General features: G+C 41.1%; 1 protein-coding gene and 1 long non-coding RNA gene across 2 annotated transcripts; one reads left to right on the forward strand and one right to left on the reverse strand.

The window, feature by feature from the left end:
- Positions 1-577: 577 nt before the first annotated feature.
- LOC135203044 (uncharacterized) lies at positions 578-7,442 on the forward strand. Its single transcript, XR_010311848.1, has 2 exons — positions 578-7,102; positions 7,235-7,442. It is a non-coding gene; the product is annotated as an uncharacterized LOC135203044 (long non-coding RNA).
- Positions 7,437-27,018, reverse strand: LOC135203043 (transmembrane protein 59-like). Its single transcript, XM_064232630.1, has 6 exons — positions 26,829-27,018; positions 19,026-19,119; positions 18,789-18,880; positions 10,464-10,698; positions 9,871-10,043; positions 7,437-9,247 (listed from the first exon to the last, which is right to left on the reverse strand). The coding sequence occupies exons 1-6, from the start codon at positions 26,979-26,981 to the stop codon at positions 9,098-9,100; spliced, it is 897 nt and encodes a 298-aa protein (XP_064088700.1). The 5' UTR covers positions 26,982-27,018; the 3' UTR covers positions 7,437-9,097.
- Between the last annotated feature and the right edge of the window lie 497 nt (positions 27,019-27,515).

Genomic DNA, 27,515 nt, shown 5'->3' on the forward strand with positions numbered 1-27,515 from the left:
ACAGGTACGGCAGGCACGGCAGGTACCACGGGAGAGCCAGGCGTCCTGTCGGCAGTTACCGTCATCCGTGGCACTGGCGGCAGGTCCGAGGGGGGTACTCTTTGGGGCAGTGCGGAAGTCCGGGTTCGGCAAAGGAAAAAATCCAGGATACTCTTTGGCAGCGGAAGTCCGGGGTCGGCAAAGGAAAAAATCCAGGTGGTGGTGGCACCGTCCTCCTTGGCACGGCAGCAATTGGTTTTTGTATAGCCACCGTGGGTGTCACCGACATTATATGGGGCGTATATACAGATGTGGTGGCATCTCATACGCTGGTGTCGTTATTGTGGTGGTAGTTGTGGTCACCGCACCATGAGTGACCACCGCCGACCCCGCAACCGCTGAAGCAACCCTGGATGCTGGGCACTCCCTGCAGTCCCAGCGACTCCCACACCTGTCCCAAGTCGTCCTTCACTGATGGCACACCTGCGGAGACAATAGTCGGGTTAGTTGGAGGGGCTTCCTCACGCCCTGGGGAAGAAACACCCCCCCCAGAGCGGACGGAAGACCCCGAGTACAGCTGTACTCCGGGTAGGCGGGCGCCCTCCTCCACACTCGACGGATCGAGAGAGGAAAAGGACTCCGCTACCCCCCCCGCAGGGGAAGGCGCGAAACGTGGGGGCTGGCCGGGGGGCAGGAAAGAGGACGAAGTGTCCGTCACCAAAGGAGTCACTGGACTTTCCGATGACTTCTTGGCCGGCCTAAGTCTCTTCCTGCCCTCGTACAGCACCCACTGCGCCTCGGACCAATTAACACATATGACACAAGGTTCGTTGCGGGAGCACTCTCGCCCCCGGCAACGAGTACAAACCTCATGGGGGTCCACGTCAACGAATGACCTGAACCCTCCACATCTACGCCCCTCCAGCCCGGGACACACTCTACGGGCGACTGGAGGGCGCGGTGAAATCTCCATTTCTTCCAATTCACTCATTGCAAGATCAATAGAATTGTAAAAGTACTTACAGTCACTCCTGATTTATACAGAAAGAGAGGTAAATACTCAAAGTCAAAGCAAACGACAAAGCGGGCAGAGCGATGGCGAACACGTCCTTCCCACATACGGCCGAAAGCAAAAGTGATTTGTTTACCTCCCAGTCGCGCGGCGCGCGACGATCGGACAAGCAGTTAACTACCGTTCTCCCCTTGTTCGAAGCTTACGACCGTTCCAGCTGCCGCTAGCTACTTCCTATTGTTAAAGGACCGAGGGTTTGTATTACGTATCGGAACAAATGAAGTTCCAGTTCTGTAGTATTAAGGAAATAAAGTAGGTTAAAGAAAAGTCGAGTCACATTGGATAACCTCCAAATCTTTTCCCGTCATTCTATCCCAATTGTGTAAATTTCAACAGCTCTTACAATCTGATCTCTGAAGCACATTCCCAGATTCAGGATAACTCTTTCAATCTTCGCATCTTATCTTTTGAAAGAAGTGGAAACAGTATTGGAAAACTGCAGTACCCTCGGTCCTTTGGCAGCTGCTGGCATGGTATTGGAGGAAGAAGCATAAGAGACTGTCATTTCCGTCTCTTGGCCTTGTTGTAAGGAAGTCGAGTTTTTGAGGATCGTGGGAGGAACATTGTTGGATGGGCAGTGGTTGTGGTTTTATTGCATCAAAATTGGTGACACGTTGTGATGGTAATTGCTTCATAGCAAAGAAAGATAAAGGAAAGGAGAACGCATTTTCGAGAAGTTCGGCAGCAAGGAGGCTTTCGCGCCCGTGTTGGAGGCGCCTGTTCTCGCGGCTGTTCTGGAATCGTCGGGCGTGTTGTGGAGTGCAACACACGCCTAAGTGGCTGGAGAAATGCAGTAAGAGAGATCGTAGAAGAGAGACACCAGTTAGTCACAGAGATATATCCTCAGTACGAGCCACTGGTCAGAATATCAGGAGAAATCAGCAGCAGCAGAGATTATCCGTGAGAGATAAGAGAGAAAGGGACCGACAAAGGATCAAAAGTAGAGTTGTTCGAGAGTTCGAGAGTTGATTGGATACTGGTCTAATCGTCTTCAGGAGTGGACGACCGAGTTGTCTCTACGTTGAGCAGACTTCGGAGAAGAAAAGGGGGGAGTTCCTGCCTTACAAGTAGACTATTTTCTGCAATACGGAGTCAAGAGGACGTCTGCAATTGCCGCTCTCCTTTTGTGAAGCCACCGCTGCGATTCACTAAACCGTCCCGCAAGTATTTGAATTACCTCACTGTTCCCCCAGTTCATGCAGTGTAAGATTCTATCTTTTTATGTAAATAAGAGATACCATTCTGCATTTACCTATGTTAGTAAGCTTGTAAATAAACCTTTGTTGTGTTAGTGTTTCTTTCTATATTCGTATCCCCAGTTTCAACTGTTGGTGTTGAAATTTTTTTTTATTTATTTCATATCAAACCTGAAGCGGACCTCTCTCAGAGGCCGTAACATTGTGTCGACCCTTGCCAGGATATTTTGACACCGTAACATTGTGGCGACCTTGCCAGGATATTTCGACACCGTAACATTGTGGCGACCTTGCCTAAGCTACCAACACTTTAACAGTTTGAAACAGGAAGGATATAGAAAGAATCAGAATGAGTGAGATGGTGAAAGAGTTTATCGAGTCTGGTAAGCTACTAGGTCTACAGGGGAACGATCTCCGTGAGTATGTTGAAAAGAAAGAAAGAGAAAAGTATGAGAGAGATGAAAGAGCGGCTGAGAGAGAGGAAAGAGCAGCTGAGAGGGAAGTGCAGCAAGCGAGAGAAGCAATGAAAATGCAGCAAGAGAGAGAAATGTTGGTAATGAAGCAGGAAGAAAGAGAAAAAGTACGTATGCATGAGCAGGAAGAAAGAGATAAAGTACGTATACATGATCAGGAGGAGAGAGAGAAAGAGCGTATGCATGAGTTAGAAATTGCTCGGTTAAGAAAAAGTACTCGTAACAGTCGGTCAGACGAGAACGAAAATGGAGCTGATACGTAAGGTATGAGTGCAGTGCTAAAATTAGTACCAAAGTTTGATGAGGAGGATGTTACGACATATTTCATGTGTTTTGAGAAGTTAATGGAACGAGTAGGTTCTCCTAAAGAAACGTGGACTTTATATTTGCAGTCAGTTTTGAGTGGTAGGGCGCTTACTGTGTATAGTTGCATGTCTAAGGAGGAATGTGATAATTACGATATCGTGAAAGAAACTGTTCTTACCGCGTACAGGTTAGTACCGGAGGCGTACCGTAAGAAATTTAGAAATTTGAGAAAGGATGAAAATATTGCGTATGTAGAATACGGTAAGAAGTTAGATAGGCTGTTTTTTTATTGGTTAACTTCTGCTAAAGTTGAGGATTTTGATAGTTTGAAGAACTTAGTGTTGTTAGAACACTTCAAAGATAACGTATCCCCTGAGATTTAAGCTTTATATAGAGGATAGGCGAGAAGTATCTTTTGCAGGAGCAACTAGGCTAGCTGACGAATATAGTCTAACTCATAATTTGAGTGTTAGTAAGAAACGAAATGATCCTTTGTCTGGTAGAGTACAAAGCAGCAAAGGTTTCAGTCCTAGTAATAGCAATGCGAGTAAAAGTGACTATTCCTGTTATACATGCGGAAAACCTGGTCATACGTCTAAGGTTTGTAAGAGTAAAGTGGCATCTAGTGGCTCAGAATTAACTTGTTTCCGATGTAATGGAAAAGGGCATTTAGCGAGAAATTGTGCAGTAGAAAGGAAGGACGGTAAGAAACCAGTATCTCTAGTTAACCTTTCGTCAAGTAGGAATGATGTGATGAGAGAAACTAGGAGTTTTTGGTGAATTTCTGTCGGAAGGCATAGTTTCCTCTCTTGGAGGAGTACATTCGAGAGAAGTAGTCTTGCTTCGAGACACAGGCGCTGCCGTCTCACTAATTAGGGAAGAGAGTGTGCCGAAAAGGGAGAAATCAATATGGAAGAGAAAGTCATGTTAGGTGGATTTCCTAACACTTGTGTTCTTTGTCCTTTGTTGAAGTTGAATTTAGAAAGTCAGGTAGTGTCAGGAGAAGTAAAACTTGCAGTTGTAGACAGTTTGCCTGTCGAAGGCGTTGACATTATTGTCGGTAATGACTTAGCTTTATCCAAGAATGTGAATCCTGTTGTGAGGAATATTCCAGTGCCTGAAATGGTAGTAACTAGGTCGGGTTTAGATACAGACATAGACTACGATGTGTGGCTGAGAGACCTAACTCTATCGTTGACAGTGATAGCCAAAGGGAAGGCGTAGCTGTCGAGAATAACGTTGTAAATGTACCTGTATCTAGTCCTAGTTACAGTGATGAATTAGGCCGTAACATTTTGGATAAGGATGAGCTAGTCAAGTTGCAGAGAGAGGATGAGAAACTAACCCGAATTTTTTAATGTGAGCTGGATGATGATCTCGATGATGTGAGTAAGGAAACTTTTTGTGTAAAGGATGAAGATTTGTGTCATGTTTGTCCTAAGTCAGGTAGTGAAGGGGGAATCACAGAAAAATTAGTAGTTCTTAGGAAGTTTTGTGAGCTCGTTTTGAAGTTAGCACACGATGAGCAAGGACATTTAGGAGTAAATAAAACTTTCAAGTGTATTAGTAGGGCGTACTTTTGGCCTAAAATGAAAAATGATGTAAAGAGGTATGTTTTAAGCAGTCTTGAATATCAAATTGCCGGGAAACCGATTCAAGTAATTCCTAGAGTTCAGTTGTGTAATATTCCTTCAGTAGGCGAATCTTTAGAGAATGAATTTATAAATATGTTCGTACCTTTGCCTAGAACTAAGGGTAGAGATGTTTGGCAGCTAGAGGAGGAGAATGGAAGTGTTGGCACTTAGCGAAAGAAAACACAAGAGGAAGTCAAGGGGAAACTGAAGGAAGACATGATCTTAGAGCAAACAAGAGAAGTTTGTGTGTAAGAGATAAAGTTTTAGTACTAGTCCAGAAAGAAGGTTCCTCTTTATCTCAATTTCGAAGGTCCTTTTTCAGTTTTAGAGAAGAGGGGAAATATACATTATAGAATTAATGTGGGTAAGAGTAAAGGCAATGAATGTAAATTTGCTTCAGAATTATAAACAACGCCCCGTGCTGTGGCCTCCGCCCTTGTAACAGTGTTACGGAGTGAGATTAGTTTTGAGAAAAACACAAGAGGTGTTTTAGTATTTATAAGTCTTAATCAGAGTTCAGAAAATGGAAATAGTAAGAGAGAAGGATAATGTTATAGCAGATAGCCTCTCTAGTTTTTTCAGAATGAGTAGCCTAATGACTGTTTTCTGTTTTGGCACGAGTGGTTGAGTGGATGAAAAAGTATTAAAGCTTTATGCAGAATTGTTTCCCCGCTGTTTAATCCTTGCTTCTCTTTAGAAAAAAAAATAAAATCAGATTTCATTTTTTTTCTCTTTTGGGGGGGCGTGTGATGGTAATTGCTTCATAGCAAAGAAAGATAATGGAAAGGAGAGCGCATTTTCGAGAAGTTCGGCAGCAAGGAGGCTTTCGCGCACGTGTTGGAGGCGCCTGTTCTCGTGGCTGTTCTGGAATCGTCGGGCGTGTTGTGGAGTGCAACACACGCCTAAGTGGCGGGAGAAATGCTGCGATTTCTGATGCAATACCTCGTCTAGATTCATCTAATAACTTCCGGAAACCTCGCGAGCCTGTGACGCTCGCCGTAGGCTCTGCCCCCAGAGTGCCGTCCGTATAAATACGACGGTTGTAGCAGCAGCAAGAGAGATCATAAAAGAGAGACACCAGTTAGTCACAGAGATATCCTCAGTACGAGCCACTGGTCAGAATATCAGTGAGAAAGCAGCAGCAGCAGAGATTATCCGTGAGAGATAAGAGAGAAAGGGACCGACAAAGGATCAAAAGTAGAGTTGTTCGAGAGTTGGTTGGATACTGGTCTAATCGTCTTCAGGAGTGGACGACCGAGTTGTCTCTACGTTGAGCAGACTTCGGAGAAGAAAAGGGGGGAGTTCCTGCCTTACAAGTAGACTATTTTCTGCAATACGTAGTCAAGAGGACGTCTGCAGTTGCCGCTCTCATTTTGTGAAGCCACCGCTGCGATTCACTAAATTGTCCCGCAAGTATTTAAATTACCTCACTGTTCCCCCAGTTCATGCAGTGTAAGATTCTATCTTTTTATGTAAATAGGAGATACCATTCTGCATTTACCTATGCGGTGTTAGTGTTTCTTTCTATATTCGTATCCCCAGTTTCAACTGTTGGTGTTGAATTTTATTTTTTATTTATTTCATATCGAACCTGAAGCGAACCTCTCTCAGAGGCCGTAACATTGTGTCAACCCTTGCCAGGATATTTCGACACCGTAACACACGTGTTGTCTGGTTTGTTGTTGTGGTACTCTGTAGACAGGGGATTTTGGCAGAGAAGGAAGCTAATTGGCAAGGGACCTCTGGTAGTGGTTTCCACTCGCTCTTTTACTATACCAACACCTGTATTAAAAGGTGAGCGCGCCAGTTATTCTGGCACTATTGTTTCTCTGGTATATATATCAATATTTATGCCTTAGAAATGAGGATCAAGGATGCATTTCACTGGGTGACACAGGTCATTGCCCAGAAATAGATTTTTCCTCCGTCAAAATCCCGTTTTTATAAGCAACCAAGGGAAAGGGGTGCCCTGACATGGTGTAACAACGTATATTAAGCAAAGAAATTTGTTCCATACCAACTTGAACACCTGAGGAAATATCTGGTTTAAAAAAAAATTTTTAAATAATCCAACAGTAAGCCTAACCCAATAGTTTTTATTGCAGAAAGGGTTTGGACAGCCCTTCCTCTCTCCGGAAGTCTCAAGGCTATGGTTATTATTCATGACACTGGTTCCTTTGTGCCAAACGGCTACAGTTTGTCCTCAGATATTTGAAAACTTTTAGTGGTCTCTGTATAAAAATAAAACTTTTTATCATTTTAAGGTTTAACTACTAATCTCAGCCAGCTGGAAGGAATTGCCCTGGTAGATCGATCTTGCACACCTGAAATCGTCTCCCATTTCCCAGCAACCAACCTGACAGAGGGCATCCATGATAGGTTTAATTTCTTGTTTGAAACAAAGGACAAGTGGACACTTAATGAGATAAGGCCTTACATTGAGTGAGTATAGTTCTGTATAGTTATTACTGCTAAAATATCATACAATTGTACCATGTTGATATCAATAGATATATATTTCAACTATAGGTTGGATAGGCAACCATTAATATAAATCTAAATGCTTTTTAACAGAGACTTGGCCACAAATGCCACCCCTGTTAGTGCTCTCCTTACCAAGTACGCCAGAGCATCAACAAAGGACGGCATAAAGTACTACACGGGGAGACACATGAAGTGATCGTTAATCATTGTATTGTTCAAGGTACGAAATTATCGTTAATTACTTTGCAGTACCAATTACTTCATTTGAACTGGGTAGGACAATAAATTCAAGTACAAATTGTTTGTTTATTGTATTCAGGCAACACCAAACATTTCATATTAAAAGGAAAACCTTCAGAAAAACTTATAGCAGGTAAAGAAAAAATAAAACCATGGACACACTCAAAATTTCAAAAATAAAATTTCTACCCGAATGTATGCAGAATATGAAGGAGGATACAGTACATATTCCAATATTTGGTACCCATTGAACGTAATGGGTCACGTTGAGTGGGAGACACTATCACCTCCCTTTAAGATTTGGCTTTGGCAGGTTGTTATATCTGACAAAAATAAAAATATTAAGCGTCAAGGAGGGAGTTCCCTCCTTAAACTTGGCCACAAGAACTTAAGTTGTGCTAATCAGGACAATTTGAACTAATATATGCAGTTTAAGTGATCACAGAATAATTTTCTGTAGAAGATAGGACGAGATTAGCAACACTTGCATTTATTTAAATCCTTCAGAAAAAAAAAAAATAATAATTACTAGTATGTTACCAGTATTAAAACCACAGAATTGTCATGCAGTGCTTTGATTCCTAATTTATTGGGTAATTTCTCTGTATGACCACTATTCACACACTTCAAATCATGATTCATATTATACTAAAAGAAATAGAAAAATAAAAAAAGATTATTAAAGAGGAACGCATCAAAATACTGTAACTTGCTATTATGGCAAATGCACATTTCACTTTAAACAGTCACATTTAACTATACAGTATTGAAGTACAGTTAGGCTTACAAAACCAATTCTGTAAAAAAAAAAAATTTATAAATGCTTTCAATGTACTTGTGTAATTAAAGTTATGCAGGCATGTTAAATCACAAAATAGCACTATGGAAGCAGTTCATGGCACTAATTTCAATATATAGAAGAAAAATACAGAAAGAGGCTGTTAACATTTCAGAGAATTGTCGGGGGTATGAAGCTGAGTATGTTGTTTAATCAGAGGAAATCTGATGTGGAGGGTACAGAGAAAAGGAGTGATTTGAGATTACTTTTTATTTACAAGTTCTGATTAGAATACCAGAAGGTGGTGATTGAGCTAGATGGACAAGGTGGGTAAAGACCGTAGAAATTCCTCAGGAGACTGGCAATGAAGGCAGTATCAGCAAGTTATTATTCTGTAAACTGAAGGGCCTATGAAAGACAAGGAAACGCCATTGCACAAGTGGCCACTCACTCTACAGTACAACACCAAGCAAAGATATATTCCAGAAAGCTTGTACTCTGGCTACCTAATAAAATCCCAAGGGGTTTACATACTAAGAGTAATTGTATATTATGAATTTCCATCACCTTTACTAATCTAAGGTTGGATATTATTCACAGAGGCACTCATCATCAAAACTAATGTATTTATGTATATATATCTTTTGATTTGGCTAGGGAACACTAAAAATGGCTCGTACTACAGGGTTTCTCTATTGTACAATGTCCTTCGACAAAGGTAATACGAAAGCACACCACTACTATTGGTTAATTCCCAAGAAATATCACAACTAGCCAAAGTGGATTAAAAGCAGGCTTGCTAAAGAGAACTATGCCTATAAAAAATACTGATACATTGTCCAAATACCAGTGAAAACTGAAGTTCACAAAAGAAAAAATACACCAGTTTATATAAAAAATACAGTATGAAGAACAGAAAGGAATTTGAGTTAACACTAGATCATTGTATCAGGAAGCTTGACTTTAGTAGGTAGAGGTGGAGCCTGTAGATCCTCCTCTTCTGTCAGGCTTAGCCTCGTCAAGTCTTCAGGTCGCACAAGTTTCACGGGCAAAGGCATTGGATCGATGTCTATGTTCTTTCCATTCTGAAGAAAAGGACAAATATTTAATCTCCCTATTGACAATAAAATCCTGCAAGTCCGTTGCAAGAAAGTTACCATATTAATTAACCCCCATGGCAAGTAACTTTTTCATTGGGCCATTTACGCAAAATACAATCTCGATTGGCTCATCTTAATATTCATATTATTTTAGGCAGTAGAAATTAGTAGTGCATTTCTCTAATTTGAAGCGTCAAATTAAAGAAATGCCTCCACAATTTTTTCCCTAGTTTTAGAATCACGAATTAATTCTCTATTCTTTCAATTAGAAATGGACCACTTCTAGCCATGGGCATAGGGACGAACAACCCTATCCAGAGAATGATACGAGGTAACATTCAAAGCAAGTGCAATAGTCCATGGGATAAGTGCGGATATACCAAAGACATCAATTCCAGGATTACACAATTCTGTTGGGATTTTTCTATACTTTAATGTCAAGCATCAGAATTCTCTCTTTCAGTTTGATTTTCTTGACATTCACATTCTATACAATCAGTCACAGACTGTGTATCCAGAATCATTCATATATGACCATTTAAATGCATAAGTTATTTTTACTTCAAGTGCCTTTAACAAAGCATGCAGGACAAACACAAAGCACTTACTGAAAAAGCTTTGGCCTTTGATGTGTTGTTGGTACTGCACAAAGCAATGATGACATACAGGGAGAAGACGACCAGAGCAACCACAGACGCAACCAAGATGTAAGGGGGAACACCAATTTGCTGCGAGACGCACTTCACAACTGAAGGTTCGTCATTTTCTTCATTTACTGTAACTGAGAACAAAGAAAAATCCATTATGTAAAATAACCTATTCAGTTAATCACCATAGGGGGTAGTGCTCAGTACCTCACTCACTGCACTGTAGGGATAACTTAAGGTTCTTTGTAGCGGCCCTTCGGCCCATAGCTGCAACCCCTTGAATTTCTTTTACTGTACCTCCATTCATATTCTCTTTCCTCTATCTTACTTTCCATACTCCTGACAAATGTTTCAACATTATTTTCAGTGCTGAATGACCTGATAGGTCCCCGGTGTAGCCTTTGACTAGAAGAATTCCTATTATGTTCAGCTTATTTACAAGTTACCCATTGTGTACAAAGGTAAACGATATTGCTTGTTCCTCAATTCAATAACTAATTTTTCCCTAAAAGAAGTCACAACTACTAGATTGCTGAACCAAACTCAAAACTCACGTTGTCGTGAATCCTGTGCCTGAACGAGGGGATTCTCTCCATCGGCCGCAGCTTCTGTGTCAATCCCCAAAACGATTTCTGGTTCTGACTCCACAGCAATAATCTTGTTGTCGTCACGTATGAAGTAAGTGATCAAGGAGGATCGGATGATGTGGACAGCTCCTACTACTGAAGAGTAGATGGCGTGAACTTGCATCAGAGGACTCAGCAGGTGGATAGAGGGTTCCTCATCAGCCTGCGTATTTTAAAGGATGATTCAAATTAATATGAGAAAATCAAAATATTACTATGTTGTATATTCTTCCCCTTTTCTGTGATTTCTACCAGTAGTACTACAACTAGTCTGATAAAGTCATTAGGTTAAAATGATAATACTTCTCACAATAAATATATAAAATTGCACCTAAATATTTAATTTTAACATTCATGGATAGTAAGCAAGCTAAAACTTTATCACAGTTTTCTCCTCAGAATAATGAAATAAAAGTTACTAAAAACAAACTGATCAAAAATGTACAACAAATTAATTTGACCATAAGTATATAAGGAAAGCATGGTTTGTTTCTGCAAATGCTCCAAAATTGATATATTTAGAGAAAACATGTTTTTGTAAAAATGAATCCACCACAAAACAGCTCATCCACTTGAAGCAAATATGAACAAAACACCATGATGCACACCATAAGAAGACAAGAAACAAGACACCGCAAGAGTAAATTTGCCAGAAATTAAAACTAAATGGTAAAGTCGGGTCTCCAACTTAAATAGTGCATCACAGACATCTAAGAGGAAGCTCAAGTTCAGTTCTCAAAGGATTTTCTACTCATAAAAAATAGAAAAAACATTTATGCATTCATTATTAATACAGTATTAGCAGGATAAGAAGACACCTAATCATACAAGCAGCAATGATTTACAATTAAAAGTAAGAAACCATTGTCTTCAACATATGTTCACAATTTTTTTCATCTAACAGGATTAGAAAGTAGTTCAAAAAGACCCATTTCTTGACTCCTTGGGTCCCTTGAATTATTTTTTCCCTACCCTAAAGTGATAACTGGAATGAGGTAAATCAAAAGAAATTAACTGGGAAAAGATAAACCAGAATGACTGGGAAGTAAGGCAGAAGGGATGCAGTAAAAAAACCTTTGTTACAGTCTAAAGAATGCCATGCAAAGCACACTGCAAGTTGTGCCCCCCTACAGGACCAGAAATGTTCAATACTAGTCTTATTATGATAGCTCTTCTAAAGAAGAAAGCCTACACCATGATGAATTGATAAAACAGCTTACAACTGTAGATAACTCCTCTGACTTTAATAGCTTGCAATGAAAACCTGACCTAATAATGTTCAAAGCTGTTGACAATGGTTTGGGATGCTTTACCACCTTGGCCTTATTGACAAGAGCTGCAGGGTAATTTGCCTGATGAACAACCGAATACTCTGCCTTGTTTCCAACAGCCAAGCAACACTTAGGTAGGATCAAACAACCACAGCACTTAAGCCTTTGCTGTCACATATTTGATGGAACCATCTCATTCAAGGGTGACATATATTACAATGAATCACAGCAAAAGAGGAGCCACTGTAATATCTTTCAATACATCTTTGTAGCATATAGCTATCAAGACAATTTCCTTTGACTGCACTGATAGGATGTAGCATTCTTTTCAATCTGCTATTAGTACCTTTTCATATGGCCACCTGTTAACGGGGGGCAGGTCTATTGCTTCTTCGAAATTGTCACATTTTTCTCTAGACTCCAGGAAAATTTAAGGCAATAGGTTTTAAGTCAAAGTAGGTTTTACTAGAAGTGCTCCAGAATTTCTGTCAGTAGCTCATTCAAAGAGCAACCCACACACCTGAGCATCTAATGAAATTGCATGCAAGCAAATCTATATACATTTGCTTTTTAACAAATATGATATTGTTATTATACAATAAAGTTTCATACATACTTACCTGGCAGATATATACATAGCTAAGACTCCGTCGTCCCCGACAGAAAATTCAAATTTCGCGCCACTCGCTACAGGTAGGTCAGGTGATCTACCTGCCTGCCCTGGGCGGCAGGACTAGGAACCATCCCCGTTTTCTATCATATTTTCTCTCTTCCACCTGTCTCCTGCGGGGAGGCTGGGTGGGCCTTTAATTGTATATATCTGCCAGGTAAGTATGTATGAAACTTTATTTTTGTATAATAAACAATATCATTTTCATACATTCAACTTACCTGTCAGATATATACATAGCTGATTGGCACCCTTCGGTGGAGGGTAAGAGACAGCTACTATATGGAATAGACAGGTAAACAACATATGTTGTAGGTATAAATAAAACCTTGGTTCCTACCTGATAGGTGGTAGACTTCGTGGGTGTTTGCCCAGTAGTCTGCATCACCTCAAGAAACTTTAGCGAGATATATGATCTATGGCCAAGAGTTCTTGTGGGTCTGCCGAAGGGGTCTTATCCGCTTACTCGGCAGAGCCTGAAAGGACTTTGTCAATGGGTGCTGATCCACTTATATGACAATACACCTTATGAAGGAGCACACAACCAATCCCGACCACCTGATCCTAACCATATGTTAGAACTAAGGATTGTTCCGAGTTATCCCCGAACTCGTCACAACAACCGTAACTCAAAAACCACTACGCACACATACATAATTTTCTAAAAAAAAAAAAATTATACTCATCTAATTAGATATGACAAGATTCTCTTACTGAACAACATAGAAGAAAAGTATATACTTTTAAGGATTGGTGTCGGCTCCCGTACCCAGAATCGTATTCTGCCGATACGAAAGGACCCAGAGAAAAACACTTCTCATATGTCACACGAACGTCTTTCAAGTAATGAGATGCAAATACTGAGTTGCATCTCCAAAATGTCGATCTATGATGTTTTTAAGCGACATATTCTTATGAAACGAGAGAGACGTCGCTACAGCTCTCACTTCATGAGCGTTACTCTAACAGTGTAACTGTTCGTCAGGACAGACCTTATGAGCGTCTGTAATGACGTTTCTTACAAAGAATGCCAGCGCATTCTTGGACATCAGTCTTGTGGGGTCTTTTACGCGCACCAAGACCTTGTCTAGAGCCTCCCATCTGATGCTTTCTCTGAAGGTAGAACTTTCAGAGCTCTACAGGGCATAGAGACCTCTCTGCTTCTCTGCCTACGAGACTCGACATGCCTTTGACTTCGAATGACTTAGGCCAGGGATTCGTGGGATTCTCGTTTTTCGCTAAAAACAGGGTCTTAAACGAGCAAATAGCTGAGTCTCCCTTGAATCCTACTTTATCCTGCAGAGCATGTAATTCACTATTCTCTTTGCCGTAGTAAAGATAATAGGAATAGGCATTTTCTGGTGATGTCTCTAAACGATGCCAGATGAGGAGGTTCGAATCTTTCCGATGACAGAAACTTGAGGACTACGTCTAGGTTCCAGTTCGGAGGTACTGGTTCCTTAGACTTTGAAGTCTCAAAAGACCTTATGAGATCGTGGAGATCTTTATTATCTGCCAGATCCAATCCTCTATTCCTGAATACAGCCGAGAGCATACTTCTGTATCCCTTTATTGTGGATACGGCTAGATGAGATTTTTCTCTCAGGAATAGCAGGAAATCAGCAATTTCCGCTATAGAGGTAGTGGAGGAGGACAACTTCTTGGATCTACACCACCTTCTAAATACCTCCCACTTCGATTGGTATACTTTCGTAGTGGAGGTTCTGCGTGCTCTCGCGATCGCGCTGCCACTTCGCGAGAAAAGCCTCTCGCTCTGACAAGTCTTCGATAGTCGAAAGGCAGTCAGAGCGAGAGCGGGGAGGTTTTGATGGTACCTCTTGAAGTGTGGTTGTCTGAGAAGATCCGTCCTTCTTGGTAGGGATCTTGGAAAGTCTACGATCCACTCTACCACCTCTGTGAACCAATCCTGGGCCGGCCAAAAGGGGGCTATTAACGTCATCTCGTCTCTTTTGACGCACAAACTTTTTCATTACTAATCCCAGGATTGAATGGGGGAAAAGCATATACGTCTACTCGAGACCAATTAGCAGGAAGGCGTCTTACATAAGTGCTCTTGGATCTTCCACGACCGAGCAAAAGACTGGCAGCCTTTTGGAAATGAATGTTGCGAAGAGATCCACATGAGGAGTCCCCCACAGTGACCAGAGATCTAGACACACTTCCTCGTGTAGGGTCCACTCTGTATGAAGGACCTGGTTCCTCCTGCTGAGTCTGTCCGCCCTCACATTCTTTACTCCCTGTACGAACCTTGTCAGCAGGGAGATGTTCCTGTGAGACGTCCAAAGCAATAGGTCTCTCGTCAGTTCGTAAGGAACGAGGAGTGAGTCCCTCCCAGTTTCCGAATGTAGGCAAGTGCGGTGTGTTGTCCACGTTTACTTGCACTACTTTGTTTGACACCAGAGGTTCTAGGCTCTTCAAAGCCAGATGCACGGCGAAGAGCTCTTTGCAGTTTATGTGCCAAGTCACCTGTGCTGGTTCCCAGGTGCCTGACACCTCTTCTGAGCCTAATGTCGCTCCCCAACCTTTCTCCGACGCGTCGGAGTACAACACTAGGTCTGGGTTCTGTGTTTTTAGAGAGATCCCTTTGTTCTCTTCCAGAGGGGGCAACCACCACTCCAGGTGCGATTTTATCTCCACTGGAATGGGAAAAAACGTCCGAAAGTTGTCCGGTTTTCCAGCTCCAAGACTTCTTGAGGAAGAATTGAAGCGGACGTAAATGAAGTCTTCCTAGTGGGAAGAACTGTTCGAGCGAGGAAAGGGTCCCTAGAAGGCTCAACATTCCCTCGCCGACGTATGTTCCTTCCCTAAGAAGAGAGAGACTATCCGCAAACCTTTTGCGATTCTCTCTTGCGAAGGAAATACTCGAAAACCCCGAGAATCCATCCGAATCCCCAGATAGACTAGGTCCTGTCTGGGGGTCAGCTGAGACTTCTCGAGGTTCACGAGCAATCCCAACGCTTTGATCAAATCTAGAGTTAACTTTAGGTCCTCCAAGCACTGTCCTCTCTGATCTGGCCCTGATGAGCAGTCGTCCAGATACAGAGAGATATTTACTCCTTTGAGGTGAAGAAACCTCGCCACATTCTTCATCAGGCTTGTGAAGACCTGAGGAGCTGTGGACAGGCCGAAACACAAGGCTCTGAACTGAAAGATCCTTCCCCCCGTCATGAAACGGTAGGTACTTCTTCGATGAAGGGTGGATCGGGACGTGAAAGTAGGCGTCCTTGAGATCTAGAGACACCATCCAATCTCCTTTTCGTAATGACGCTAGGACTGAAGCAGAAGTCTCCATGACAACTCCTTCTGAACAAATTTGTTCAGAGAGCTGACGTCCAGTACTGGTCTCCAGCCTCCCGAGGCTTTCGCAACCAGAAAAGGCGATTGTAAACCCCGGGGAGTTTTGATCCAGTACTAGTTCTATCGCTCTCTTGTCCCACATTTGTTCCACCATCGATCGAAGAGTATCCCTCAGCACAGGATCCTTGTACTTGGCTGATAGTTCCCTTGGTATTGACGTTAGGGGAGGAGTGTTCAGGAAAGGGATACGATATCCCTTCCTTATGATAGCCAATGAAGATGCGTCTGTGTTTATCAGTGTCCCAGGCTTCCACAAATCCCAGGAAGCCTGGCACCTACTGGTGCTTGGAGGAGAGAATCTTCATTTTCCCTTTTTTAAAGGGACGAAAGGCAGACCTACCTCTCTTCTCCGGAGCCTTCCTTCTTGCGGGAGGTCTGGAGGTCGGACCACCTCGAAAGGGCTGAACAGATGTACTAGGTCCTTTCTTGTCATATGCGAAACAGGTTTCTTCTTCCTTGCTGACTGCGTCAGAAGATCCTGAGTCGCCTTCTCAGTTAAAGAATGCGCAATGTCCTTCACTAACTGAGAAGGGAACAAAAAGTCAGATAGAGGCGAATACAGTAGAGCTGCCCTCTGAGCTGTGAGACTTGGTTAAGAAGGCGCCATATACAGTCCTTTTCTTTAGAAGACCTGCTCCAAATAATGAGGAGATTTCAAAAGATCCATCCTGTACCGCTTTGTCAATACAAGACAATATGCATAACAGGGCTTCAGGTTCGATTCCTTCCGAATCATGGGCTTCTTGGACATCACCCCAAGGGACGCCAATCTAAAAAGTTGAAGACTTCCAATACATGAAAGAGTCCCTTGAGGAGATGGTCCAGTTCAGAAATTCCCCACGTAATTCGTGCCGAATTGAGACCTTGTCGACGTGAAGCGTCAACTAAGGTCGAAAAATCTGCTTCCGATGTAGAAGGGAGAGCAATACCCATATTCTCTCCCGTCTGATACCAAATGCCTCTTTTCCCAGCTAATCTTGCTGGAGCATGCAGAAGACTGTTCTCACTAAGCTTTCTTAGACTTCATCCATGAGTCTAAGGATGTAAGGCCCTTCATCGAAATGGTGGGCTTCATTTTGAGAAAAGACGAAGGCTTTCTTCGTCTTAGCACTCGAAAGAGAGAGCGCGGAGAAGGAGGAGCGGCAGGAGTCAACTCGTCTCCATACTCCCTCAAGAAGCAGGTAGTCAAAACCTTATAGTTCGACAGTCCTTCTCTTCCCTGATATTCATCATCCGAGTTTTCTTCCAACTCGGGATCTACATGAGTCTCCGCTCTCCTTTCCGTACGTTCCTCTTCTGGAGGAGACAAACTCCTAATAGGAGAGGGATAAGGGAATGATAATCTTTCCTCTTTCCCGCTTTAATAGCCTTGGAAGGCGCCACAAAGCTCAGGCTTCTCTTGAAATTAGAAGACGCTTCCCGCTTGAATGATGCTTCCCGTTCGCCAAGCGTCCTGGCTGACGTCTCTCGCTTACTTGTCTGCTGACGTCTTGATGACGCTTCGCGCCTGGAAGACGCTCCGCTCTCCAAAGGCGTCCTACTTGGCGTCACAATATTGGTCGGAGCGTCACGTCTATGATCCGTTTTCAATGACGCTTCATGTCTAAAAGACGTCTTACGTCTCTCTGGCGTTACGAAACTTTCGTAAGCCACCCCCCTTCCGTTCTCGTTCTCGAACCCGAAGCTTCAGTAAGACGTTTAGCAGCTTCACGTCTGCATGACGCTTCTCGTTTAGCAGGTGAGAGAGGACGAGACTTCTTAATTGGAAGCGCCACGTCCTTCCTACGAGGCGCTAAAACTCCCACTAGAGAGGACAGTTGCTCTTGAACTGCCATAATTATCCTCCTTGACGCTTCTCCCACGTCCACTGCATGACGCCTTTCGTCATCACTCGGGGAGAAGAAGGAAAGGGTACTTTCTGCGTACACGTCAGGTGACGCTGACGCCACCTTCGCTTTCTTAATAAGAAGAGGGAGCGTCATCTGAGAAGCGCTCTGGGCTCGAATCTATTTCAGGTTCTTTCATATGACGCTTCAGCGTCTCGACAAGTTCGACTCCTTCCACCCTGCGGTTTTGGATGAGGGAGGAGGGAGAGGACGAGGAAAACACTCACGAAGGACGCTTTTCCTATAGCGCCCTTGAGCCGCCTGCCACGAAGCAGAGCTAGCTGAAGGGACGTCTGACCGTTGGGGATTCCCCACGACCTCCTTAAGGCTTTTCGACTTTCCTTCTCCTCTGGGCATGGGAGCTTGGAAGAGTCTAGGCCTGGGAGCGTCGCAGGGACGATCAAACGCCCCCTCCACAACACTTGGGAGAACTCACTTCACTGTAATGCTCATTTCACTAGCCTTACCTTGGAAGTCAGCCATCTTGGACTTCATGTCTCTAATTGTAGCTTTCAGATTGGCGATTTCCGAGGCCGAATCCGAAAGAGCACTCTGAGAATGAGATACATAGGGAGAATCTAAATCAGTCCACAGTAGCGAATGCCAAAACACGATCCAGATACGTCACCAAAAAGCCGAGAAACGATGATCAAAGGATGAAATATGAATCTAAGTCAGGAGGTAATAGCAACAATGTTGATACCACCGGCGACAGAGAAAATATGATAGAAAACGGGGATGGTTCCTAGTCCTGCCGCCCAGGGCAGGCAGGTAGATCACCTGACCTACCTGTAGCGAAGTGGCGCGAAATTTGAATTTCTGTCGGGGACGACGGAGTCTTAGCTATGTATATATCTGACAGGTAAGTTGATTGTATGAAAAGGGAAAATGGGATTTTACTACATCATGCATATGATTCTTCAATGACTCAAAATAAACAAAAATCATTAACCCAACCATAAACAACTTAAAGCCTTACAAATGATGCATGCATAACCAAAGCTATTTTGGGAACTTCAAGAAATCCATTACCATATAAACAACCCACCTTCTTCTCCATCACAATTTTCTGCTGAATGTCACAGCCATCCTTGCAGGCATCAGTACGTGACGAATTTTCACTGTAAGCCTCAACGCATGCTATAGAATAATGAAAAATGTTCTCTACATTAATTCAAGGGCTTCTGAGACAACTGAACTGACTTCATCAATGATCACAGAAACAATAGAGTACAATTTTTCCCAAACCACATTGAAAATACTAAATTCTAACAAAATTACTCACAGCCATAACAGGCAAGATTCATTTGAGTTGCATTCAAGTCGCTCGATATGAAGAATTCCTCAATCACATGGAAACGACATCCGCGTTGACATTCCTGAAAATTAAGGCATAAAATTTATGCTTGCATGGATTTCAACTTAATTGCAACATGTGTAAATAATATGGTACCAGTTATCTCAAATCTTATTAGATGTTACATGCATAGACATAGAGAGGAGAGACTGGACAACGTATAACAGCCAAAGCAGTCTGTGACATACACTACCTGGCGCCATTGCTATGCAATAATTCTTATGTAAACAATTGCGCAAACCCATACAATCTTATGGAAAACCCTGCAGTACTCTAAAACGTGTTTTCGCTGATCTCCGCCAAGACTGTCAAATGTTTTATGCACCATTTACAATATACAATAAGTACTGTATGCAGAAGTAAAAATATTTAATTTTGGTGGTATGTTTCTTCTATGGTTAAGCCATAAAGTTTTGTAGATATGGCAACTACATTATGGTTATTTTCTCAGCAGTCTTTAATGGATGGTAAATTATCTTCGCAACATTTACCATTGAAAATGTGTACGTACTACATGTAGAAATAAAAATTTTAATTCTGTCTGCTGCACTAGTTTGTATACACTTGAGCAATATAGTTGACCAATTTGTTGACATTATGTGCCGTTCTTTCCACCATAAATTTACAGTCCTGTTTTACTACAGAAAGAACTAATTATTGTTAAAATTCAGCCGAGTCCTCTCCATACCAGGTTTGAGAACTTAATGATAACATGCACTAAATAGGGTAACATACCGAATGGCCACCTCTACCGTAGTGCGACCACCTTCACGAAAATCAGAAACTACAGTGGGGCCTCGCTTAGTCGTGGATCAGCAATCACGGATTCAGTTAATCACGGGTTTTTCCTCGGACCATTCTCAATCTATATCACTGGTATGAATCGCAGCATCGAGGGCTTGTCCGTTGTAGGCTAAGCCTTGTCCGGTTCCGGTAAATGCATGAACAGATTCACATTATGATATTAACTGACAATAAAGGTAATAAAACCATTCTCACCTTATATATTATTGGCATATCTTCATAATAGTATAGCCTATTCATGGAATAATTCCACATCATTGACATCAACTTGTAGTTGAACGGCCAGCAGAAATGTAAACATTAAGTTACACTTAACAGCACCTCTGCCATTCTTAACCTTTTAGAAATGTTAATAGTAGTGTAATTACAGCAGTAATAACATTTAGGAAAACATTACTTTTCAATTTGAACTTCATTATTGTTTTGGTATAACGTAATCAACTTCTCTGAACACTGCAGTCATACAAACGATAATTGTCACAGATTATCGTATTGTTGTTTGTGATCAGCGACGAAGCGTAAATGTAATAAAACCATCTTTGCCTTATATATTATTGTCATATATTCATAATAAAATGCATATCTTATATATTATTGGCATATCTTCATAACAAAAAGCCTCTTCAAGGAAATAATTCCTTGGGGAATGCATTTTTCAAAAGATGAAAATACACTTTACATGTTTACAGCATGCAATGATTACTTTATTTTGATGTGATTACATTAATTTTACAGTATGGTACTCTAAGCAGTACAGTAACTTTTTTTTTTATCATAAATGTATATTCATTCACGAAAAAAATATGCATGACAACCGTGACGTCACCAAACCTAGTCTCGTTGGTACATACTATTTTTACACAATGCGAGTGGTTACACCGTTCTACAAACTACCAATGTATTTTTACGTAAGTATCCTCTAAATTCTGTCATAAATCACTTTACTTACTTTTTTTGTGGAGTTAAATACTATGTATATCCCCGGAAAATTCACGAAATCTTTAATTTTATCATAGAGCAAGATTCACTAATTACTGTGTTTTCTTCTTCTTTTCATGACTAAATGCATTTTTAGGATACACTCATTTACAAATTTTCAAATACTATGAATAGCAAAATATCTCTCTCTCTCTCTCTCTCTCTCTACTTACAGAAAAAAACTATAATACTGATTATTCTGTGATTTACAAAACTGCTTCAATACAACTTTTATAATTGACAAAATGATTTTCACATTATAACAGTATACAAAAGAAAATCTTGTCACATTCCATGTTTCATTTCTTATCACCATAAAAATAATTAAAATACAAATTTCATTGTGTTATTCTCCAGCTAAGCTAGTAACAGTATTCTCGTCCCAAGCTGCTCTCTCAAGCTATTCAACAGTTACTCTCATCCCAAGCTGTTCTCTCCTCTCTCTCTCTCTCTCTCTCTCTCTCTCAATGAAATATGAATTACTGTATCATAATATCATAAACTATTATGCACAAAATTAAAAATAATTCCATTAATAAATTAGTTTCTTTTAGCAACTAAATTGTTTTCCAAAATAATTCTTTCGGTAATAAACGTGCATCAGCAGATTCTAAACTAAACAAAAGACAAAAATAGATTTTTATTGCTGTATTTTGCTGTTTATACATTAATATTATAGTTGGGTGCTGTAATCATTACAGTAAATCATGTTTTTTTTTATCATAAATATGTTCATTTACGAAATAGATATACTATGTACTTTTAGTTTGGTGCAGCAGCCAAATCATGAAAATAAAAAGGAATTGTTAGGTAATTATACTTTTGTTTGCTGATCTGATGAAGGGGAAATTGAAGATAGGAATGAATAACTTTGAAACTGTCTTGAATTTAGTTTAAGGTGATAGTTGAAGACATATTTGGTGCTTGAACTAAAGTAGGCAGTTATAAACATTGAAATAGTGGCCTTGGGTGGGTTAATTATTAAGGTAGGCAGTTTAAAGCAATTTTTAGGGTGGGGTACCAGGATAACACGGGTATTTACTTATCACGGGGGGTTCTGGGCCCTATCCCCCGCGTTAACGAGGCCCTACTGTACGGCATTAATTTGTGACTTGAGAAATAACACTTAGAGAGGAAATTAGGGGTCTTGAGGTATTGCTTCGATGGATGCTGGCTCTCGTTAAATGAATATCCTGGGTTACAGGTTGTGTTAAAGTACTTTTTTGGGAAGGAGGTCACGCTACGGTAGGGGCCGGCCATTCGGTATATTACCCTAACACTATCATAACATTTCATTAATACTTAAAACTGCAGCAGGCCTGGATCTAGGCCTCATGATACTAGCCTATGTACATTGTTGTAGTACAAGTAGTATGGACTGATGGTAACCCAACAAGCCAGTGACTTTTCACAGGTAGATTTCAACACACTGAACCACTTTTATTCAATTCGTCATTTGGAGTAATATTTTATGAGCTGTAGGCACGTACCACAGATAAACACCCCTGATTTAATATAAAGCATATTGCAACATTCATTTAGTATTTTATTAGATATAAAAGCAGGAGCGGAGTTGAATGCGATCGAACACACATTTACTTGAGGTTATTTCAGCAATCAAATTCTCATGAATGAAAATAGGTCTCTTATTTGTGAAATGTGATCCCATGTTCCTTTATGAACTTGTTCCTGTAATTTACACAGTTGATGACCAAGCACTGGCTACCAGAAGTGGCTGTTTTGCCGCTGGTCTTTGCAGTTTATACCGATGCAATCTCTGACAAATATCACATGCCAACGGCTCCTCATGTGCACACAATTGTCAGTTTTCCGTCCAATCTCTCCTCTCTATATCTATGGTTACGTGTCCAAACTGTAAAACTATCATCTTTAGGCTTAATGTGCTTGTTCTACATGACAAATCACTGATAGCCTAGATTTGTTCAGAAATGTTTGCGATAAGTAATCAGTTTTCCTTCCTGCAAAAGTGAAGAAATTGATTATTCTGTCAGCACTGACCTAAGTTTCAAACAACCTAGGAACATTAAACCTTACATGTAAACAATTATAGCACATAAAATCTATTCCCTTTGTTATTAGTTGCTTTATCATAAATACTACCTACAATTTTATTTGATTTATGAAAGCTTGCTCTGATAGCCTATTGCGCGGTAGATCTAGGGTACCTATCCGCGGCGGCCCAGACTATGGCAGTTGCGGTTTTTCTATGCAGTTTTGCCTACTGAACAAGAATTTTAAGTAATATTTATTCGGACGACTGTAATTAACCTCCAGGGGCCAGTAATAAAGGTAATACTTCAGAGCACTCGCACTGGATATTAAATAATCACTACATGGAAAGAGCATGTGAAAAAGCAATATAAAAAAGTATAGTCATTATATGAGAGATTGAATGGGGTGGAATTAAATGAGCTTGATAAGATTTTACCTCAAATTTTTCCTAATTCGGGAGAGGTGTTTCCTCTACGGTAATGTTTACTTTTAATGAGCCCTCTAACTTACTTGCTTATGCAAACAAAAGCAGTTCCAGTTACTTATTATTGGCTGAGAGTTGTGACATCGTTATGACGTCATGGGTTTCATAAGCAATTACGAACGACTTTTGTTGAAAACTAAGTTTCACTAGCATTTCAGCGGAGTAATAAAGTTACCTGTCCAGTGTCCACTGGTACCCTTGTTTGACTGAATGCTCGAATAATGAAGCAAAACCCGGCATTTTGTCTTACGGAAGCTATGGCAGAGGCAGTGGCATTAATTTTGACAAAGACCTTCGATTTCCTACCGACTGTTTGCAGTGCAATGTGGGTTACGGTGAATTTTATCATTATTTGTCTAGTGATGGTAAAGAAGTTGTGATTGAATATGCTCAAAGACATAATTTAATTCTAAAGCAAAAAACTGCGAGTGTTGTGGAGCTATTTGTCGGATCGACTACAACAGGAACGCCTTTAGGTGTGATCCGCCACGGTAAGTAACCTTACTGTAACCCCTGTGGCTAGTGCGCACAGCGCAACATTACCTCTTGCCAGTAAATGCTGTGCTTGCCAAGAATCTTTAAATATGCGCATAAGGCGCGAAGCGCCGTTCCGCCACGGCCTTACTGACAGCACACACAAATCGATTGTCGTGGATATGTAGTCGCTCCCTACTTTGTTTGTTGTTGGTTTGGTATCGCCGCCATATTGGTTTTGGTGTTCTTCCGCCGATTTCGGTCGGCGGTCGAGTCGCCGTGTTTAGTACTGGCCCTTGGGGGTTAATTACAGTCGTCCGAATAAATATTACTTTAAATTCTTGTTCAGTGGGTAAAATACCATAGGAAAACATCAAATGCCATAGTCTAGGCCACCGCGGATTGCTTCTGTAGAAATACCTATAGCACTACTATATTAGGCAGTCAAGTCCATTTGGAAAGAAGAGAGAGAGAGAGAGTTAGTTTTTGTGAATGTTTGACATTATTTATAATTACGAACTGGATATTGATACGGCAGCCGTACCCCGATCTCGGTAGATATTGGTACGGCAGTGAATTGCGCATGCGCGAACCCTTGTTTACCGCCTCACGCATATCCAAAGACTATAATACTGACGTGTATACACAGTCTTTGGGCATATCAGTCACAGCAAGAAAAATGGTGACGGAACAGCATGAACCGCGGAATAATACATTAGTTTTCGCCGAAAAACAGATGTTTTTAGGCTTTAACGAGCTGAAAACAAAAAAGCCATAGACATCTATGAAGACTCAAACTTTCAAAATTGGGTAATTCATGGTATATACGTAGTGCACGAACGATCGAATCGGCCCTGAAAAGAATTCCGAAGAGGAGATTCAAAGAGGATTATATATAAATATATACACTACCATCGTACCTTTGGTGACTTTCTCGGCCCTTTATTCTGCCAGACATCGGCAGTTGCAAGGGCCGTTATACACTTTACAATATTCTTTTAATTCACTTCATTGGGTATATTGCAGCTGTCGGAGAAGACGATAGAATTTACCAGGTAGTGAAATGGCAAAGTTAAACCAAATTTTAGCATTATTCCATTAAAATCGGGATAGTGTTGTTTTTGTAGTACAAAAAAAGCGGGACAAAATTCACAATGGCTAAACAAACAAAAAAAGGGGGGAGGAACATTTTGCTAACTGAAAAAACGGGGACAGAAGTTAAAAAAGCGTGACTGTCCCACCTAAAAGCCGAACTCTGGTTTACATAATACAGTATGATTAGCAAACTGGTAAACGGATACAGCTAACTGCCGTATCTACAGCAAGTCAAGAGCGCAAATACGGCACCAATGACAGAATCTACCGTACCCTTACTGCACTATATTATTTGTACGGCAGAAAGTCTGAAATTGACGCATGCGCAATTCACTGCCGTACCTATATCTACCGCGATCGGGATACGGCTGCCGTACCTATATCCTGTGCCTTATAATTATGCCTTCTTTGTATATGTTGATGTCTTGTTTACATAACGTATTTTATGTTTTCACAATCACCCCAAGGGGCTGGTACTAAACTGGGTGTCCATTTTACAAGTAAACAGCAGTAGTTATAAAACAGAGTGCTGTAGTAGCCTCCAGTTTTATATCGTTAGGTAGGATACACCCTTGCTAAGATCTCTTTGATTTGGCTTTGAAGGAAGGCATGTGCATGTCTCTTCAGTAGTGTTACCCTAATAAAGAGAATGTGTGTCTACTTGTCAGTTGGGGCACATTATTATTACTATTCAGAAGATGAACCTTATTCATATGCCAAGGTGAAGAGCATTCAGGTAGTATGTATTGCACTGCATCTAATCTGGAACTTTTGGACCCCTGGAAATGAGAAGTATGCCAAGTTTGGTTGTCAAATAATTCTATACTACATTTGTTAGGTTTTATTGTGGAGTAGGCCTACCAATGTAGAACAAGTTAGCAAGGGGAGAGTAAGCCTAATGATAGGTTACATTCCTTGTGACGTCTTTGTTCTGTGTAGCGTCTTTTGTGATTGACGATGATTAAGGAAACTTTTGCTTCCTATATCCCCCCATCCCCTTCATACCACAGATTTCCCTCTTGAGGACCACCCCATAAGGACTAATTGTAAAGTTACATGGTCCTTGCCTACAAGCTGGGTTTGTATTGACAATAAAGGTCAAAAATTAATAAAATAAGGGATAAAAATGTTTGATCACTTTAGAGATTGTGTGTCTTGTAAGAAATGAAAGAATCAAGAGTATTTACCAAGTGCTACTTAGCCCTACTATAAGCTAGACTTGCAGTAACAATACTCGTCAGAAATGGATAATATACAATAAATCAAGTTGGAATGATAATACATGAGGCCATAGTATGCTGGTTTGCAGTACCAATAACGTTCAGAAATGCGTAAAACAAACTATATAGAGTTGGAAAAAGACATTCTTTAGTATTCTTATTTATCTGGTAAAAATGGAATCATAACATTACAGTGCGCGAGAAGTCTAGAAGCTCATGGGTTCGCAACAATAATACAGGTTACAGACGGATAAAAAATTAGTATAAACGCTGATATTTTAATATTTATAAATTTAGGTATTTATTTGATGGATAAGGCACGAATCGAAGGATTTACCGAGTGTTGTTAAGTCAGGTGACTTTTGCTTATCGGCTCAGGCACGCAATCTGTCGCCCGAAAACAAAAACAAAAAACAAGCACATTTACCAAACAACCACTCCAACAAAAACAAATATTATTTAAGGACACAAACCACTTAAACTGACGAGCAATATGTTAGGTCAACGGCACGTTAAGGTTAACCAGGCACGGCCGCCTGACATTCTCCAAAAATAATAAAAAAGAAAAAACTTTCTATCCCCCGAGGACGAATCGTAATGGCAGCCCGAACGTAACACCTTTCCTGCCGCGATCAAACTTTTATTGTTCGTATAAATACTCACGTCGATCAGTCCTTCTGTTGTGTATTTGTCCGTGCAGTTCTTGCTGCACATTAAAGAGTTTGACGCCGCATCGTCGAACGTCTCCTGAGAGGATGCCCGACACACGGCGACGAAGAAAATGGCCAGGGTTATCGCCACGATTTTGGCCGACATGTTTTCACCTTTGCCACATAAACACGACTGGTGTTGTCTTGCTCTTAGTCTACCGTTGTGTGACGTCACGAAGGTTGGCCGCGTCCGATTCCCTTCCATCGTGTATGGATTTGTTACTGATTATTCGCCGACACGCGCGATTAGCGTGCAAAAATGAAATTTTCACGCTCATTGAAATATAATTCTTATATTCAATTGGACTTAGATACAGGAAATTTGCGTAAATGATGAGATTTCGTTCCCCAGGTATAACGCCGCCGCACACGAACGTACGAACCGAACTTTGGAACGTGGCAAGTTTACTTTGAGATCTAGAGACTCGTTCAATCTCCAAAACAATGGCATTCCTTGACTACGGATATCACAACATTCATTCATTCATTCACTCGTTCAAGCCTTTATCATGAACAGGAATAGTTTGTTTACATCGAAACCTCTGATGAATGACACCAGGAGGCCAGACAGTGGGTGATTATTCACAGGTAAGTTTTATTATTATTATTTATTTATTTTCTGAACTTGTAACTTGACAAC

This window comes from Macrobrachium nipponense, chromosome 33, assembly GCF_015104395.2.
Source record: "Macrobrachium nipponense isolate FS-2020 chromosome 33, ASM1510439v2, whole genome shotgun sequence".
NCBI classification, from domain to species: Eukaryota; Metazoa; Arthropoda; class Malacostraca; order Decapoda; family Palaemonidae; genus Macrobrachium; species Macrobrachium nipponense.